General features: G+C 42.9%; 1 protein-coding gene across 16 annotated transcripts in view; it reads left to right on the top strand.

The window, feature by feature from the left end:
* Positions 1-15,228, top strand: part of AKAP6 (A-kinase anchoring protein 6) — a 633,025-nt gene extending 617,797 nt beyond the window's left edge. For all 16 annotated transcript variants that reach the window (XM_051822153.3, XM_089309798.1, XM_051822154.3 and 13 more), the window contains 2 exons: positions 2,146-5,560; positions 11,442-15,228. In XM_051822153.3, coding sequence (XP_051678113.3) covers positions 2,146-5,523 — 3,378 coding nt within the window. In that variant the 3' untranslated portion in view covers positions 5,524-5,560; positions 11,442-15,228. The remainder of the gene's footprint in view (positions 1-2,145; positions 5,561-11,441) is intronic.
* Positions 15,229-17,902: the final 2,674 nt, after the last annotated feature.

Genomic DNA, 17,902 nt, shown 5'->3' with positions numbered 1-17,902 from the left:
AATGTTAAAGTCAACCAGCGAGGTATGAAGAGCACCTTGGAAAGACTTGTTCAATTATTCGTTAGCATTTTCAGAGTCCATTGACAGCCAAGATAGCATTTGAAATTAATATACCATTTGATCAGACTGATTGATTGTACCTACAGCTGAAGATTTTAACATTCATTGGCCATACAAATCGGTCATTAGTACTTCCTTTATCAGCAAGCAAAGAATAAACAGAAATTCTAATAAAAATTCATCACAGTAGATGTCCTCCATACCTAAGCAATTGCGATGACTGCCAGTGTACTAGATTAACTGCTGTAACATTGGCAGCAGGAAAGATTTCTGTTAGAAAATGTAAAAATATCCCTTAATTAATGTTTACTTTGTAACCAGACTCTTTTAAACTTAAGTAGGCTATACAGATAATCTCTTACATATCCAGGATAATAAAGTGCTAATGGATATTTTATACTTAATGTGTTTGTGCGGTATCCTTTAACTATTAGTCTTAGGAAGGATTGAGGGCTTCTTAGGACAGTTCTGCTAATGTGCTGCAGGTGAAGATTTTCCTCACTACTGAGGAATAAAAGCATCGTGGCCTGATTTTCCACCAGACGCTTCATAATTCCGACTTGTAATGCGAAAATGCTGACCTGTTATCCCATGTGGCAACACTCTACCTAGCATGCCATGAATCCTCTTCAGTTTTGATAGCAAATTGGAAGGAATGATGAGAAGGAGGGAAGGAGATAGGCAGTGGGAACTGTTATGAATTGACTCAAGACCACTCCAGAGCAATTCTGCACACATTCAGAATTATAACTACCGGACACCGCCTCCTGAGCACTTCGCACTCATCAGCTCATTGAGTACGCACGGTGATCTTCAAGGGTAGCAGTACCATCCCCCTTTTACAGGTGACGGGGCTGGTGCTCAGAAAAGACAAGTCACTTGCTCAAGGTCAGGCAGTTGGTCAGCTCTTGAGCTATTCTGCTATCTCTAGAGCTATGCTCATCCACCTGCACAAGATGAACTGAAGGCTTTGGATTGTGTCTCTTTCTATGAGTGAGCCTGTCAGGACCTACCACCTTCCCTGCATCTAGCACAAATCTAGACCACTAATAGTAAGTAGGGATGGGGGAGGAATCTAGCCAGAGTCCAGGAGCCCACCCAGCTCCTGCGTCCCTGAATGTATCAAGCTCTCCCTAAATGGGGAAAATCAGAAATCAAAAAAAATCAAGCATCCACGTGAGCAGACAGCACCAAAGGGAATCTGGGTTACTCGGGAATCAGGGAAGTCTTTAGATAGTTATCATTCTGGGGCTGGAGGTGAGCTTAAAGGGGAAATTTTGATGGTAAGAAACAGAGGTAAGACTGATAGCAGTGCCATCTGTAAGCCATGATCAAAGTGACTCCTCTGTCCTAGAGAGAGACTGAGGAAGAGAGGGACCACGAGACTCTGATTAAGGAACAACCCCGAAGCACTCAGGGTCCAGGAAGACATAGATGAAGGAACCAGTGAAGTGTTACTCATCTTGGTTGTGAATGGGAGGGGGGCCAAGATCTGCAGAGACAGAAACCTGAAGAGAAGGCATGAGGACGAGTACATGCCACAGTCAGTAGCCTCTGGCCAGTGGATGGTTCTCCGTGGTAGCTAAAGTCCCTAGGCAAAAGCTGTTTCAAGTGGAGAATTCAAAAATAGGGGCAAGAGGGAGCTGGCCATGTTTGGCTTCAAGAATTATTTGATTCTGGACTCCAGAACTAAATAGTGTTGACGCTGAATGCTTCTCAAGTGATGTCATAGACCATGCTTTTTACGTTCGTCTGCCTGACAGTTTTATCTTCACCCAAACATTTAAAATGTAGAAGAATCAATGAGAAATGGTTAATTCCAGAAACTACAATTTGATTGCAATTATCTTGCTTTTTAATCTATGTTATTCCCTTCAGTGACAAATTACTATTGATACAAAAGCTGGTTTCAATAAATTTTGGATGTTAATCCAGAGAGCAATGGAGTTGGTAATTGTGCTGTCTTTTAGATCCATGCTTCAGGCAGTTTCCTTTGCCAACCTTTCCAAAAGATTTTGAATGGATAAAATGATCCTGTTTATGTTCTTTAATTCCTCTTCTTTCCCCACCCCTTCTCCTGCACAGGAAGTTCTGAATGTGATTGATCCTGGCCTGATGGACCTAAATGGCATGAGTGAGGATGCCCTGGAATGGGATGAAATGGACATAAGCAACCAGCTAATTAGTTTGAATGAAGACTCAAATGACCTTGACCAAGAACCCCAACCTGTCCTGCCTTCCTTGAAGCTTGAAGAGACAAGTAGTGAGGACCCTGGTTATGAAGAGGAGGCAGGTGACCACGGGGGATCTCAGTATGCCACCAATGTCACCGCCCCCTCCAGTCCACACATTTACCAGGTGTATAGCCTACACAATGTTGAACTCTACGCGGACAGCCACGTGCCATTTCTGAAGAACAACCCGAAGTTCGCTGGCATGACACAGCCCAGTGTTTTAACCAAGAGTCTCAGCAAAGACTCCTCATTTTCATCCACCAAATCTTTGCCAGATCTTCTAGGGGGCTCCAACTTGGTAAAGCCCTGCTCATGCTATGGAGGAGACATGAGTCAGAATTCAGGCAGTGAGAGTGGAATCGTCAGTGAAGGAGACACTGAAACCACAACCAACTCTGAAATGTGTTTGCTCAATGCAGTAGATAGGTCCCCCAGTAACCCTGAAACTGAACATCTGGACCCACAAATGGGAGATGCAGTTAACGTGTTAAAGCAAAAATTTAAAGATGAGGAGGGATGCATTAAACTTCCAAATAGCTCTCAGTCATCCATTTCACCAGTGGGTTGTGTAAATGGAAAAGTTGGAGATTTAAACAGTGTTACCAAACATACCCCTGATTGTTTGGGAGAAGAATTACAAGGAAAACATGATGTGTTTACATTTTATGATTACTCATACCTCCAAGGCTCAAAACTCAAATTACCAATGATAATGAAACAGTCACAAAGTGAAAAAGCACATGTGGAAGATCCCCTTCTTCGTGGTTTTTATTTTGATAAAAAATCCTGCAAATCTAAACATCAGGCTACAGAGTTACAATCAGATGCACCTCCCCATGGAAGGATCTTGGGAAGTGCATCCCATGAAATGGATCGCAATTTGTATAAAAGTGGTGAACTAGAGAAGACACTCACGGGCATGCACAATGCCAAACAGCTCTCCCTTGTGTCTCGCAGTTCATCTATTGAGTCCGTTTCACCAGGGGGGGATTTATTTGGATTGAGCATCTTTAAAACTGGCAGTGACGGCCTCCAGCGAAGCACTTCGTTAGAAAGTTGGTTGACATCCTATAAAAGCAATGAAGATCTTTTCAGCTGCCATAGCTCTGGGGACCTAAGTGTGAGCAGTGGTTCAGTTGGTGAGCTGAGTAAAAGGACATTGGATCTCCTGAATCGTTTGGAGAATATCCAGAGCCCCTCGGAGCAAAAGATGAAGCGAAGCGTCTCTGACATCACTCTCCAGAGCAGTTCCCACAAGATGTCCTTCACTGGCCAGACGTCCCTGGACATGGCCTCTTCCATCAACGAAGACTCGGCGGCGTCTCTCACAGAGCTGAGCAGCAGTGATGAGCTCTCTCTTTGCTCAGAGGACATTGTGTTGCACAAGAACAAGATCCCAGAGTCGAATGCATCATTCAGGAAGCGCCTGAACCGCTCGGTGGCTGATGAAAGTGATGTCAATGTCAGCATGATCGTTAACGTCTCTTGCACTTCGGCTTGCACGGACGACGAAGACGACAGCGACCTCCTCTCCAGCTCTACACTCACCTTGACGGAAGAAGAGCTGTGTATCAAAGATGAAGATGACGACTCCAGCATCGCCACAGATGATGAAATTTATGAAGACTGCAACTTGATGTCAGGGCTGGACTACATAAAGAACGAACTGCAGACCTGGATTAGACCTAAATTGTCCTTGGCAAGAGATAAGAAACGGTGTAATGTCAGTGATGAAATGAAGGGCAGTAAAGACGTGAGCAGCAGTGAGATGACCAATCCCTCTGATACCCTGAACATTGAGGCCCTCCTGAATGGCTCCATAAAACATCTCTCTGAAAATAATGGAAATGCTAAGAACGCACCCCATACCTGTGAGTTAGGGACAAAGGGTGAAAATAAGAAAAACATTTTCAAAGTTAATAAAGACCCATATGTGGCAGATATGGAAAATGGCAACATTGAAAGCACTCCAGAAAGGCAAAAGGGCAAACTGAATGGGATTGCAAAGGTATCAGAAAATCTTGGTTCCAATGAGGAAAGGATCTCAGAGAGTGAACCCTGTAAGTGTTCAGCATTAATGGATAGTTCAGGTGGTTCAAGTGTTGCCGGAAAGGACTTTGTTCCCCAAACTGTCAGCCATCTTTCAAAGAAATGTCAAGATCACCACCATTTTGAAAATCAAAGCGCTGATTCCACTCCTACGGAGCAGTCTTGTCCAGGACTAGCTTTAGAAAGCAGAGTTAACAACAGACAAGACTGTGATGTTCCAAAATCTTCATCTAATGACACATCAAGTTCGGCTGCAAAATCTGCTGGCTGCTGCCTTGCACTTGAACAAAACGATACTGAAGAAAATGCTTCTATCAGCGATGGCACTTCCTGTTGCAACTGTGAGACAGATGTTTTCCATCAAAAAGAGGCTGAAGACTGCTCAGTACATGACTTTGTGAAGGAAATCATTGGCATGGCTTCTACGGCCCTAAAAAGTAAATCCCAACCTGAAAACGAGGTGGCTGCTCCCACTTCATTAACTCAGATCAAGGAGAAGGTGTTGGAGCATTCTCACCGACCCCTCCAGCTGAGAAAAGGAGACTTTTATTCCTACTTGTCTCTCTCATCTCATGACAGCGATTGTGGGGAGGTCACCAACTACGTAGACGAGAAAAGCAACACTCCATTGCCGCTGGACACTACAGACTCCGGCTTAGATGAAAAGGAAGACATTGAATGTTTCTTTGAGGCCTGTGTTGAGGATGACCATGATCGAGAGGAGCCCTGTTTCTCAAGTGCTCCTCCCAGTGAATCCCCAGTTCCTGAGAAAGCTGCAGGGCCCCTACAAGCTCCAGCAAGCTCTTCTAAGACCAGGGATCCTTGTCTCTTAGCTGATGGTGCAGACACGTTGGCTCTTTCAAGGTCTCCCCCTCAGAAAGAAATGAGTGTCAGAAAGGAAGTGGATGGTTTACCCCAAACTTCCAAAAGCGACACAGAAAGCTCAGAGCTGACTTCTTCAGGACGAGGTGATGCAAAGGAGAGTGCAGGAAAAGCAAGTGCATCTGGAACGCTAGAAGAACGTGATGCCACGGCAGCCAGATCTGAAGTTGGAGACCTCTCCTTGCAAGAACACCAGACAAAAGACAAGGCTGCTTTGCCTCCCAGCCCCAAAGCTTTAACCTGTAAAGAAAAGCTTATCAACCTTCATGAAGAACGACACAGAAATATGCATAGATAGAATGTGTGCCCCCAGCATGAAAATCATCTCACGAAAGGTATGTAGAGTCCCAACACCATTTATATGTACTTGAAAATTGAGGTTTGACTTAACAAACTCATGACTCATGATAGAAAGGAAAAAGGAGTCAGAATGACTGGCGTCACAGGAGTGTATGTAGGTAAGAATTTTAGGTAGAAGGAATGCTCTCCACAATGAAAGTAAGTGTGACGTGAAGTGGGGGAGAAACAATGAAAATTGAGTTTAGTGACATTGTCTTTAATACATCATTCTGGTAAGAAGAATACAAAATTTAAGGAAATAACTGAACGATGTTTTGGGTTTTAGTTTCTTCCATTGAGGGAGAAAAAAAGGTTATCCATGTGCACCTATACCCCATGATCAAAATGCATGCACAGGGGCCGGCGCCACGGCTCACTAAGCTAATCCTCCACCTGTGGCGCCGGCATACTGAGTTCTAGTCCCTGTTGGGGGGCCGGTTCTCTCCTGGTTGCTCCTCTTCCAGTCCAGCTCTCTGCTGTGGCCCAGGAGGGCAGTGGAGGATGGCCCAAGTCCTTGGGCCCTGCACCCGCATGAGAGACCAGGAGGAAGCACCTGGCTCCTGGCTTCAGATCGCTACAGCGCCGGCCATAGCAGCCATTTGGGGAGTGAACCAACGGAAGGGAAGACCTTTCTCTCTGTCTCTCACTGTCTAACTCTGCCTGTAAAAAAAAAAAAAAAAATGCATGCAAGGAACAATGCACCCCATTTCTGTTTCCCGGGCAGAGCTGCCTCACTCCCTGCAGGGCCCAGAGATGGTCAGTGTTTGGGCTAAAGGCTGCATCTCCCAATTTGGGTGGTCCTTTGATGCTTCTGTCCTAGGTAACTATCTTCACATTTTCTTCCCCAGCAGAAGGCTGTGCTGTCACAGCTCCTAACCACGGCCAGGGCTGAGGATCCTCACAGGATGGGAAAGTTGATGTTAAAGAAGAGGCTCTTATTTATCCACACACAGATGGGGAACAGGCGTAGAAAGCAAATGTAGAGAGAATCCATGACAAGCTAATAGCGCCTTGATAAAAACAGAATTTTTGAATTTTGCCTGAAAGCGACAGGCTGATTTCCATCAAATTTTTTAAGAAAGTCATTCCCCTCTTCATATTTAATAAGACAGCTATTGATTGATAATCCTGAGATGATGACGTAGCTCTAGAAGTGACACCGAGATTCTGCTGTTTCCCATCTCTAAGCCCCAGTGGTGAATATGCTTGCTCTATCAAGTTTAAAGAAGGAGAGCGGAGCTTTCAAATGTGGAAGTCATATTTCACCAAAGTGTGAGGTGCCAAGTGCCATCCCACACCCGCCCCCCCCCCCACTCCGGCAGCTTAATGCGGTAACCTAAACTCGTGCTATAGGAAATGAATTACAGAAGCAATCTACCCTAATTTGTTAACTTATTCAAATAACAGTTATTATACTTAACTATGCTAAAGATTATCTTTTTTGTGGCAGATTGTTTATTTTTTGATGAGCCTAATTACTGATTTTCTAAAAGTAATTTACATTTATTACAAATACATCTTTTAAAATGTGACAGATAAATGTTGTTCCCATAATGTATTATAAAAAAAGTTACTATTTAAAAACACATTATTTAATTTGAAAGATGAATGGCAAACATCATTATTTTTTTCCCTGCAACACCTGTGCCCTAAGCTCATTAAAATGTGTGATTCTGTGTAGAGCTGCTAGAAACGGGGAGTGTGGGGGGGAATCTATACCATACATATACCCTAAAAATAAACTCAGTATGCAAAATGGAAGAAATGCATCCTTCTTACTAATATAGCTCAACTAATTTTCCATGTTTCCGACTCTGTTTACAATTGGCTGCAAGTGAGGACAAAAGTCGGAGAGAGACAAATGTACTTTTCGCGGCTCGTGTCGGCCCTGTAATCACAGGCTCCTTCAGTATGCGGTAAAACTGACCATTAAGGGAAAATAACTGGCACTCCAGAAGCTGCGTCAAAACAAGTCCTATTAGAACCAATTGTACCGCTGGCGCTGCCAACCTCCGCAGCAAGGCTGGTGGAGCCTGGCTGATTTTGTTTTCCAAAAGGGGATAAAGGCTTGCAAGCAACACCACTCTGAACATGACATCACGCGGCTCTGACCCTCAAGTCAGCAGTCGTGCCGAGGTCTGGAGCTGCGGAAACTCTGGCCCTGGAGAAGCCTCCGGGGGAGCACCAGCCCTTTCTGGTCCTCTGGAAATCTCTTCTCCCTCTTCCGTAGACACAGAATCGTCAAGACATGTGAACGCTGAGTGGCTCCATCTCTGGACGTGGGGGAAGCGCATGCGCTAAGGGATCTGTGTAGCCCTCACATTTTACACGCAGAGACAGTGTAAAACTGTCAGCCAGCCCACCTGCCAGTCACCAAGATTTTGTGGCGCCTCTGCCATGGCTGGCCCTACGCTGGGCGAAGCAGCAGCCAGATTTTACTTCAGCAGAACTCACATCGCCCCCAAGTGACTCCTTGTCAGCGTAGAGCCGTTTGAACAGCCATGTTTGCTGGTCCCACGCAGTTGTTGTTCTAGTTGTTTTCCAGTATCTTGTGGACGCCTGAACTTTTCTCCAGTCATTAGCGTTGGGTACCTGGGTGTTAATGGTCACCTGCTTTAAAGTACTAGCAACCAGGACAAGTTATTTGATCTCAAAATGTGGACATGCCTTCAGTAGTTTATGTTAGGAATATATCATAAAATTGGGTGCAAAATATGAGGTTTAGTGTCTGGAAAAACTCAACTGTTGTCATTGTTCTTCTAGAAGATTCAAAAAAGCAAAAGGAAAAGCTTGACCTTTTGAAGACATTTGAAAATCGTCAGCTAGGGTGCAGTGCTTTTTTTTTTTTTTAAATCAGGACAGTAAAATTCACCAGCGTCCATTGTTTCCCATAAGTACGTTCTCAGATGATGGTGTGATTATAAGGCCATCCAGAAAGGATATAACGTAGAATAAGAGATGCAGTATGCCACAGTCACAAAATTTTTTGAAAAGCTGGGTTTTTTTATTATTATTATTTACTGTGTTCTAATTAAAAGCCCACTGGAACTGCTTGAGAAGCTTTAGCGTGATCTAACAGTATGCATTTGCACCAACCTCCAGGCTCACTGCTGTGCTTTTCACTTCTTCATTTGTGTGTCATGTTTCTATAAAAATAGAGAGGTCAGTTACAGCAAATCACATCAAAGAGAAGGGAAGTGGAGAGACGGGGCTCTTTCTGCGTAATTTGGAGGAAGCATCTAATGCATGTCTGGAGTGCCTTCTCGGACCTGCCTAAGAGATGCACTTTGCACTAATCTTTCTGCTGTATTCTGACAGTTATTTCTTCATAATCCTCATCATAAGCCTCTGATCTTTGATGAATGGTTTAACCCTAAACTTCAGGCTGGAAAAATCCCGTGGCATAAAAATTTAACTCATCAGATGCCACCTGTGTATGTGTTTTTCCCTTTTGGTTATGCCTTTTTCCCTTTGGGTTTGGGGTTTGGTGTGACTGTGTGCATGTATATGTGTGTGGGTGTGGGTGTGGGTGTGTGTGTTGGGGGTAAGGTTGGAGGCTGTGTTTACTTAGAATGCATACATTTCCTTTGGAACCTCTTAATTTCATTGCCTTTCCTACTTTATTGGTCTGTAAATGTGATAGTTGGTGGCCTATAGATTTTAGATTTCACACAATTACTTGTATTTTTGCATGCTAAAGTGCATACATACACAGTTAAAAGTGCTACTGCTCAGTTTTTACAGAGAAAACTAAGGGCAAACATTTATCATATAAGCAATGCAAATTCTCATTCTATTAACTGGCTTGACACTAAGTGTTTGATATTGTCCAAAGCTGACCAAGCAGGTTTAAGAAACTACCTGTGGTGATAGTGTGTTAATTTTTCATTAGAAAATCTAGGTATAATCTTTAAAAATTTACCTTAAAATCACTAGTAAATCAAGGTTCAGACTGTCAAGTATGTTTGAATTATTTTTTAAGATTTAGTTATTTTATTTGAAAGAGTGCAGAGAGAGAGAGGTCTTCCATCCAATGGTTCAATCCCCACATGGCCACAATGGCTACAGCTGGGCTGATCCATGGCCAGGAGCTGGGAGCTTCTCCCAGGTTTCCCACACAGGTGGAGGAGCGCAAGGACTTGGGCCATCTTCTGCTGCTTTCCCAGGCCACAGCAGAGAGCTGGATCAGAAGTGGAGCCTCTGGGACTCGAATCAGTGCCCATATGAAATGCTAGCACTGCAGGCAGCGGCCTTTCGCACTACACTATGGCGCCGGCCTCATGTGTTTGAATTTTTCAGCACTTCTGAAAACCTGGACCTGCTGTGTTGAAAAACAAAGATTTTATGGGGCAGCATCTCTCTCTCCCCCCCCCTAAATGCACACACACGCACCCCAATTCTGTGCTTCAGCTAATTTGTCCTACCTATTTCCAAGTAGCCCCAGTTGAAAGAACTGATTATCTAGAGAGACTGTAAATGTCGGCACTTAGTAGGACTCAATTTGCCTGACCTATGGATTCCCTTTTCCATGGCCAGATTTCAGATGAGTCACGGGCTCAGCGTTTGAACAGTGCACTGTGCTTTCTTGAGTTCCTGCACTGTTTACTGTACCACATTTCTTTCCATCTGTTCCTGTCCATCTCTCCCCGTTCTTGATCATTTTTCATCTCTCCACAACTTCCTGTGGCTCCTATACAAGTTGCAAGATTGTAGAAAAAGAGAGGGAAATGGAATGAAAATACATTGTCCTAGAAAGGCAATAAAGTCATCTGATCCTAGACTTCGGAGCTCTGTATTCCAGAAAAGCCAAAGTTTGCTTTTCTTGAGAGCTGATCAGAGGCCCTGAAATAATCACAGTCCAAAGAGTGGATTTGTTTCGGAGAAAAGTTCAAGTGATTTTTCTTACATTCTTTGAAACTATGGTGTTTTTTTTTGTTTGGTTTTTTTTTTTTTTTTTTTTTTTTGTGACAGGCGGAGTTATAGACAGAGAGAGAGAGAGACAGAGAGAAAGGTCTTCCTTCCGTTGGTTCGCCCCCAAAATGGCTGCCACAGCCGGCGCTGTGCCAATCCGAAGCCAGGAGCCAAGTGCTTTCTTCCTGGTCTGCCACGCAGGTGCAGGGTCCCAAGCACTTGGGCCATCCTCCACTGCCCTCCTGGGCCACAGCAGAGAGCTGGACTGGAAGAGGAGCAACCGGGACTAGAACCCAGCACCCATATGGGATGGCAGCACCACAGGTGGAGGATTAACCAAGTGAGCCACAGTGCTGGCCCCGAAAATATGTCTTTAAAATAAATGGGTGTAGGGGCCTGTGCTGTGGTGCAGGAGTACCTGAAGTGCTGGCATTCCATATGGGTTCTGGTTCAAGACCCAGCTGCTCTTCTTCCTATCCAGCTCTCCGCTATGGCCTGGGAAAGCAGTAGAAGATGGCCCAATTGCTTGGGCCCCTACACCCATGTGGGAGACCTGGAAGAAGCTCCTGGCTCCTGGCTTCTGATGGGTGCAGCTCCAGCTGTTGTGGCCAATAGGGGAGTGAACCATCAGATGGAAGAGCTCTCTCTCTCTCTTTCTCCCTCTCCCTCTCCTCTCTCTGTGTAACTCTGACTTGCAAATAAATAAATAAATCTTTTTTTAAAAAAGGGTGTATTTTCCACAGGTATCCTGAAATGGTTTTTTTTGTCAGTATTGTGAACCTTAAGCTATTAAAATTATGAAGATATTTACAGTTTACATATATTTTCATTTCAGACCATTAGCAGATAATCCCACCATGGCTCCACCTGCTCAAGCCAGCCTTCGTGGATCCCTCAGGGGCCGTGAGTTTGCAATGAAAAACATCCTTCTGAAAGCTTTCCTTATCACTTTTTCATTTCTTGCAGATAAGCCTGGCTGCATCTCAGGGGTGGCCCCATCCTCCTGCCCTGGGCTGGTCTCCGGTTGCATCCCGTTGTCACTGCCGTACGTTACATGGACTTCCCGAGATGAAGCTTCCTCCTGATGCTGTCTGTCCACTGAGCCTTGGGACCCGGATGCGCGCGCCGGTTCTCCTAGGTGACCGTCTTTGAAGCTGAGCAGAGCTGCTCGCTCCTCCCGTGGAGCCCCCGTCCCAAGCTACCTCTGCCACCCACCCCCTCCTGCCAGCCACTTCTGTTTGTCTCCTCTCCCTACCCCATCTGCTCTTTAAACTTCTGCAGTTCACCGAATTGATGGTCCATGCAATTCACTTGTCTGGAATGCCCCCACCCCACCCCCTGGTTCTTAACTAAGTTCATGTTTCAGTATGGATATGGTTCTGGTGTGACGCCTGTGTGTATTGAAAGAGGTTTACCTCGAAAGCCAGCATTTGATTTGATTGCAGCATAGAGAAGAAGTACTGGTTCCTCTCAAATTAAACAACTTTTAAAAGCGCCATTTTATTTATTTTATTTTAAAAATAATCTATGCAGCACTTCAAGAAATAGCTATATGGTGTTGTATATTATAAACTGGTGATATTCTATTAAATTATATATGTTTTGTTTTTTATGCTTCTTGAGGTGGTAATGAGAAAAAAAAAGTTTTTTAAAAAAGTGTGCCTTGCTGTATTTCTTATACCATTTATTTAAAAAGCTGCTTTCATGGTAAAATTCTGTTGGTTTGAAAGGAGGAAATAGCAAGGTTAAGATGTGTGAATAATTTCTGTATATATGAATAACCAACTCCGAACATTGATGTATAATGACAGTATAAAACGCTTTCATGTTTGTGATGTCTAGTGATGTGGAAAATATAAGCCTTAAATCTATTAGATTGCATGGTAATTAAAATTGGCATAATAAACATAGTTTATTGGGGGAAAAGGAAAATTAGTGATCTCTTCTACCTGTGTTCTTTACCAGATTGTTGCATCCGGTTCTGAAAAAAATGTAACCTGTAACAGCTTCCAAAATATCCATATTGCGTAAAAGGCTTAACATTACTTAAACTGGAGACTAGACCTGAAGCCTTTACAATTTTCTCAATCTTCTGGTCACTGTTAAGACCTTGGAACAGCAAATGATGAAACATCAGTTCACTTCAACGAATAAAAATTTATATTAGATTTTCAATTTCTACTCATCAGGCATAATGTTGGCTTTCAGGTTAATTTGTATGTCTTAATTTATTTAACATTTTTCAGATGGGTTTGATAGAAGATTGGAAGAAAAGTATTGAAAATTGTTATTTTGATTTAGTCTATAGGCTTTATACTTATTTATTTTGTAGCAAAGAAATTAGCAGAGAAATATTCCATTTGGCCTTTACTGTCTCTTAAATGCAATTTTAAATTTCTATCCTAACGCTTACTAAAGTGCCTGGCACACAGTAGGTATTCAATAGAACCATACTGAATGCAGCTATTGAATTAGATGACACAGATGACATCCATCTCTCGACTTTAAAAGCCCTACCGGCAAACGTGGGCATAATGCAGTATAAAGTTCCACAGCGTGTATCAAAATTCAAAAAGTGGAGAGAATGTCGTGGAATCCTGTAGGCACAGAAATGACAATCATTCATTCAACAGGTAGTTCGTAAACACCTTTTATCTGCCAGCTATGATTCTAGATTCAGGGATGCAGCGATGTACAGACAGAGGCCCTGTTCACCAAGGCTTGCCTACATGAGGCCTGAGTGAACGCACAGGCGACACGTGGTAGTTGTCTTGGAGGTGAGGAAGAGTGGAAATGTAGCGAGAAAGGCACCGAGAGAGCAGCAGTGAGGCACAAGGAGGAAGATGAAGGGTTAGGAGAGACTTAGACAATAGAATATTAGCGGAGCTCTACTGCAGAGGTAGTAGGAGAGAAGGAAAATTGAGAGAGCTGATGGAGAATCTTTTCAAGTTAGGCTGGAGCTTTGGTCTGTATTATGCTAAGTAGTAAGGGAACGGGGTGGAGTCTTTGTTTTGCACTTGATTTTAATGTTAGAAGTTTCTTAGTACCACACCAGGAGCATTTAAACCAAGCGTATCTATAATCCTACCACTTTAAAGGATATTGGTGCCATTATGCCCCTTCTAATCTTTTCTATCCATGTTCCTAAATGGATGAATCATTGTAGGCTTTTGAATAGGTAGTAATTTGTTCCAAAGGGATTTTAGGTGGGCATCTAGTCGCAGTGTTCAAGAGGATGATGGGGTGGGGGGGGAAGAGATTAGAGAAAATTGTCTAGTTAGGAGGCAGCTGTAGAAAAAAGCTAGGTTTGAGATGCTAACAGAGTACACAGGGGCAGTGGCTTGGGAGGTAGGGAAAGGTCCAATCCTGGTCTTCGAAGAACCTGAGAGTGTTCTGGCCTTCTGCTGGAAGGTGATCTTACTCTGCACACTCAGACACTCTCTGTTGTCCCTGGGGAGCAACTTGTGTGAAGTCTACCTCTGCCAGCAACACCTCCACAGGAAACACTGCCCACGATGTTCTATTTCCCTGTTATGTGCCCATGAAAGACCTTGAGGCACTGGAAGCGTTTACTCATTATCTGCTTAATACCAACACCAAATTTGTAGAACCACCTTCAGGTTTATGGAACCGTGTCTTTTCAGATTGGAAAGGATGGAGTATCCTCAATCTCTCACCGTGTTTAGATGTGACCCTTAAAAAAGTCACGCCAACTCTTGCTCCACACTTGCAGCCACAGTGGTTCGTTCTCTGGGAAGGCCGGCTCTTCCACTGTGGGGCACGTCTCTTTGTCAGGAAGTTCTTTCTTAGGTTGCTAAAGTCTGCATAGTGCCTGGACCCCGTCTATAGTTTGGCTCACTGGTCTTCGCTCTCTTCTGGAGCAGCTCAGACTATTTCTCCTTCCTCTTTCCCATGGCAGCCCCGAGGAGGGTCGAGGCCAGCGAGTCATCTCACCGTCAGCTGCCCTTCATGGTTTTCACATTTCAACCGACTGAATGTTAACAGGCAGAACCCTTGAAACTGGGGAGCTGTCTTCATCATCATACATGTAGAGAAGTGCTAAGCTTTCTCTGAGAATATATTCAAGATATATGTTTATTCTATTACTGTAAATTTCAATAAAGAAATAAAGAATCCGCGACTTCGTTCAGTGGCCCATTCCAGTGCCAGACTCATCTTGAATTTTTTCTTACGTTGAATCCAAACCTCACGTGTATCCCCGTAACGCAGGATCCGTCATCCATGAATATACTCATTTGTTCATTCAGTCATTCAACAAACATTCATTGAGTTGCTACTGGTGTGAGCCGCTGTGTTTGGCAGTAGATAGACAAAGATGACTAAAACATGGTCTTTGCCTCCAAAGAATTTAGTTTTTCTTCTGAGTGCCTTTCATATCCTTGAATAGAATTATTATGACTTTTATCCAGATTAAATGCTGACCCCATTTACTTTGGCTCTTCTCCAGTTTCTCTGTTTTCAAAAATCCACTGAGTAAACTAGTATGCAGAATGGTCTGAGGGTGACTATCAGAACTGACTTGGTTTTAATTCCGGGGGAGAAAATGTTTCAGATTTTTGATCAGCTGAAAAAAAATGCTTCTTATACAACAATAGAACAATCTAAATTTATAACTTCTGATTTTCTGAGTTTGATGATTTAATTGTATCATTCATCCTGCTTCAGTTTTACCTGTTGTATAACTCATGGAACAAACTAGATGAAAAATTAAAGCAGTGAAATGATCTAGCAATTTCTGATAAGTCAAATTGTTTTCATTTACAAATGAAGTTGGAATTATTTTAGAATTTTAAAGAATGATTTTTCAAGTACCAAATAATTGTTATATTTCAAATGTAACTTGACCCATCTAAATTTAGTTATCTTTTTCCCCAATTTTATTTTGATTAAGTTCAGATCTATATAAGTTTAAAGAGTAGTACAATAACATTTGCATACTCATCATTTATTCATTTTAATTGCTTATTAATTTTGCCACCTTTAATTGACCCCCCTACACATACTTTTTTACATGGTTGAGCCATTTGAAATGATTCAGTACAATATTTCATTTAAAAACACTTCAGCGTATATCACCTGACAAGAGCATTTTTCTACAAGTCTGCAATACCAACCTCACACTCCAGAAATGTTACATTGAGAAAACAATGTTGTCTGATGATGAACCACGTTCAGATTTCTCCAAACAGCCCCGAAATATCCTCTCGCGGTTGTTTTCATTTTAATCCAGAACCCAAACAGAGATCCCACCTCCCTCATTGTTTCCATGTCCTTTTCATGTTGAACATTTTCCCTGGGCTTTTTTTTCTCTCTATTCCTGTGGTCTTTCTTGACGCTGACATTTTGGAAGAATCCAGGCTGTTTTTAAAGAATGTTCCATGATGCGATGCGGATGGGCCCAGTTGCTTTCTCATTATTAAACTCAGGGTAGACTCGTGCCAGCTGTAGTATGCAAGGGACGTTGTGCTCCACAGCCGCTCTGTAATGAAGTGTGCATGACTTAGGAACCTCCTGATATTTCTTGAAGTTCATGGCTTATTTGTACAGCTCGTGCTCCATTAGTCTGAGGCAGGGCTCAGCACGCTATGACCCCTGGGTCAAATCCAGCCCACTGCCTATTTTGGTTAGACCGATGAACTAAAAATCATTTTTCATGTTTAAGTATTTGGAATACTTCAAAAGAATATTTCATGACGTGGGAAAAATTACGTGAAGTTTAAATTTTGGTGTTCATGAATAAAGTTTTATTTGAACACAGTCACACATATTTGTTTACATATTGTCTACGGCTGCTCTTACGTTATAACTGCAGAGTGACGTGGTAGCAGTGAAATCCCATGGCCTGCAAAGTCTAAAATATTTATTATGTGGCCATCACAGAAAAAGATTTCTGAGCCCTGATCTGTGGTATGTTAAACTCTGACATCATTTTCTTCTCCATAGATAGATTTATATTTTCAAAGTCAATGTAACATTGCACCTGCAATAGCTGTGTTTTCTCTTTCTATATTTTATTGCACTCTCAATTTCTGTTTCACATTACCTTAGAAAAATAAAGTGTGCTTTGTTTGACACATTTGAAGATTGTTCCACATCCATAGTTTGTTTAAGGATTTAAATTTAGTACACTAACTGTTAATGCCTGGTTTTGATTGATTTAGTGGGTTAGTCAATTACAGACTAAATAATTAGTTCAATCAAAACCATCAGCAAAATTGACACAACCTAAACTCACTTCAATGCACCAATAAACTGGAATCCTTTCTCTAAATGTTTTTCTAAAATGGTCCAAGAAATTAAATCCAGACCACTTCACAGGGTTTTTTTTTTTTTTCAAATTTATTTTTCAATCCAAAAAAAAAAAAAGGAAAACCATGATCAAAAGAATGTATATGGTATCCCTTCATTTCTTGACTGCTGGTCATACATAGAATCTGAATTTACCGAGGAAATACGTATTTATCTCACCTGCTATGCACATAGGTGGACACTCTTATTGAACAGAAGATGTTCAAAAGCAAAAGACTTTTTTAACTTTTTTCCTTAATTCACCTGGGTCAGCGTGACCTGCCACCTCCCTGCAAAGGAGCAGTCCAGGAAGGTTTTTGGCCACTTCCTTCTTTAAAAGCAACCGCATACCTTCCGTAGAACAAAGATGCTTTAATTTGAGACATTCTGCATATTTGTATTTTCAGAGTAAAATAAGAAAATGATGTGTGGGGGTCAGGCCCGGAATGGTAAGACGTCTTCAGCAAAGGCGGCGGTGGCTGATGCCTTAAGACCACTCTTGACTTTTGATTAACGGGCTCGCACCAAAGCTCCGAATTTTTCAGCTTGCTTATCCCTGTGTTTGCCGGAAATCATAAAGCAGTTTTCTCAGTCTGTTTTCCAATGCAACAGACAGAGCGTGGAAGGTGTTCACGTGTGTGAGGCTGTTTTTCATCCGTTCCCACTGCTGTAAGAGAATACCTTAGACTGGGTCATTTATAAGCAACAGAATGCATTGCTCAAAGTCGTGGCGGCTGGGAAGCCCCAGGCAGTTCCTGGTGAGGGCTCCGGCTGTGCTTCGTCGATGGCTGCTGCTTGCTGCCTCTCCACGCGGTGGAAGGGGCATCCACAAACTCCCTTGGGCCTCTTCCAGAAGCACACTCATCTCATCCTTAAGGTATCTGCCCTTACAACTTAACAGCCTTCCAAAGGTCCCACCTCTTAATACCACCACATTTGGGATTAAGTTTCATTATGTGAATTGGGGGGGGGGGGGGGGAGGCGGGATACGAATACTCAGGCCGCAGAGGGGACACTTCCAGACATTTGTCAAATATGTTAAGAAACAATTTCCAGTGCAGAAAATACTCTGCCCCCGTCTCTGCCACTCCAGGCAGGTATCCTAACGCTGCTGAAGG

This window comes from Oryctolagus cuniculus, chromosome 12 (assembly GCF_051225735.1).
Source record: "Oryctolagus cuniculus isolate XC-2025 breed Fujian yellow rabbit chromosome 12, ASM5122573v1, whole genome shotgun sequence".
In the NCBI taxonomy this organism is placed as follows: Eukaryota; Metazoa; Chordata; class Mammalia; order Lagomorpha; family Leporidae; genus Oryctolagus; species Oryctolagus cuniculus.
This window is presented reverse-complemented; position numbering and strand designations above follow the sequence as displayed.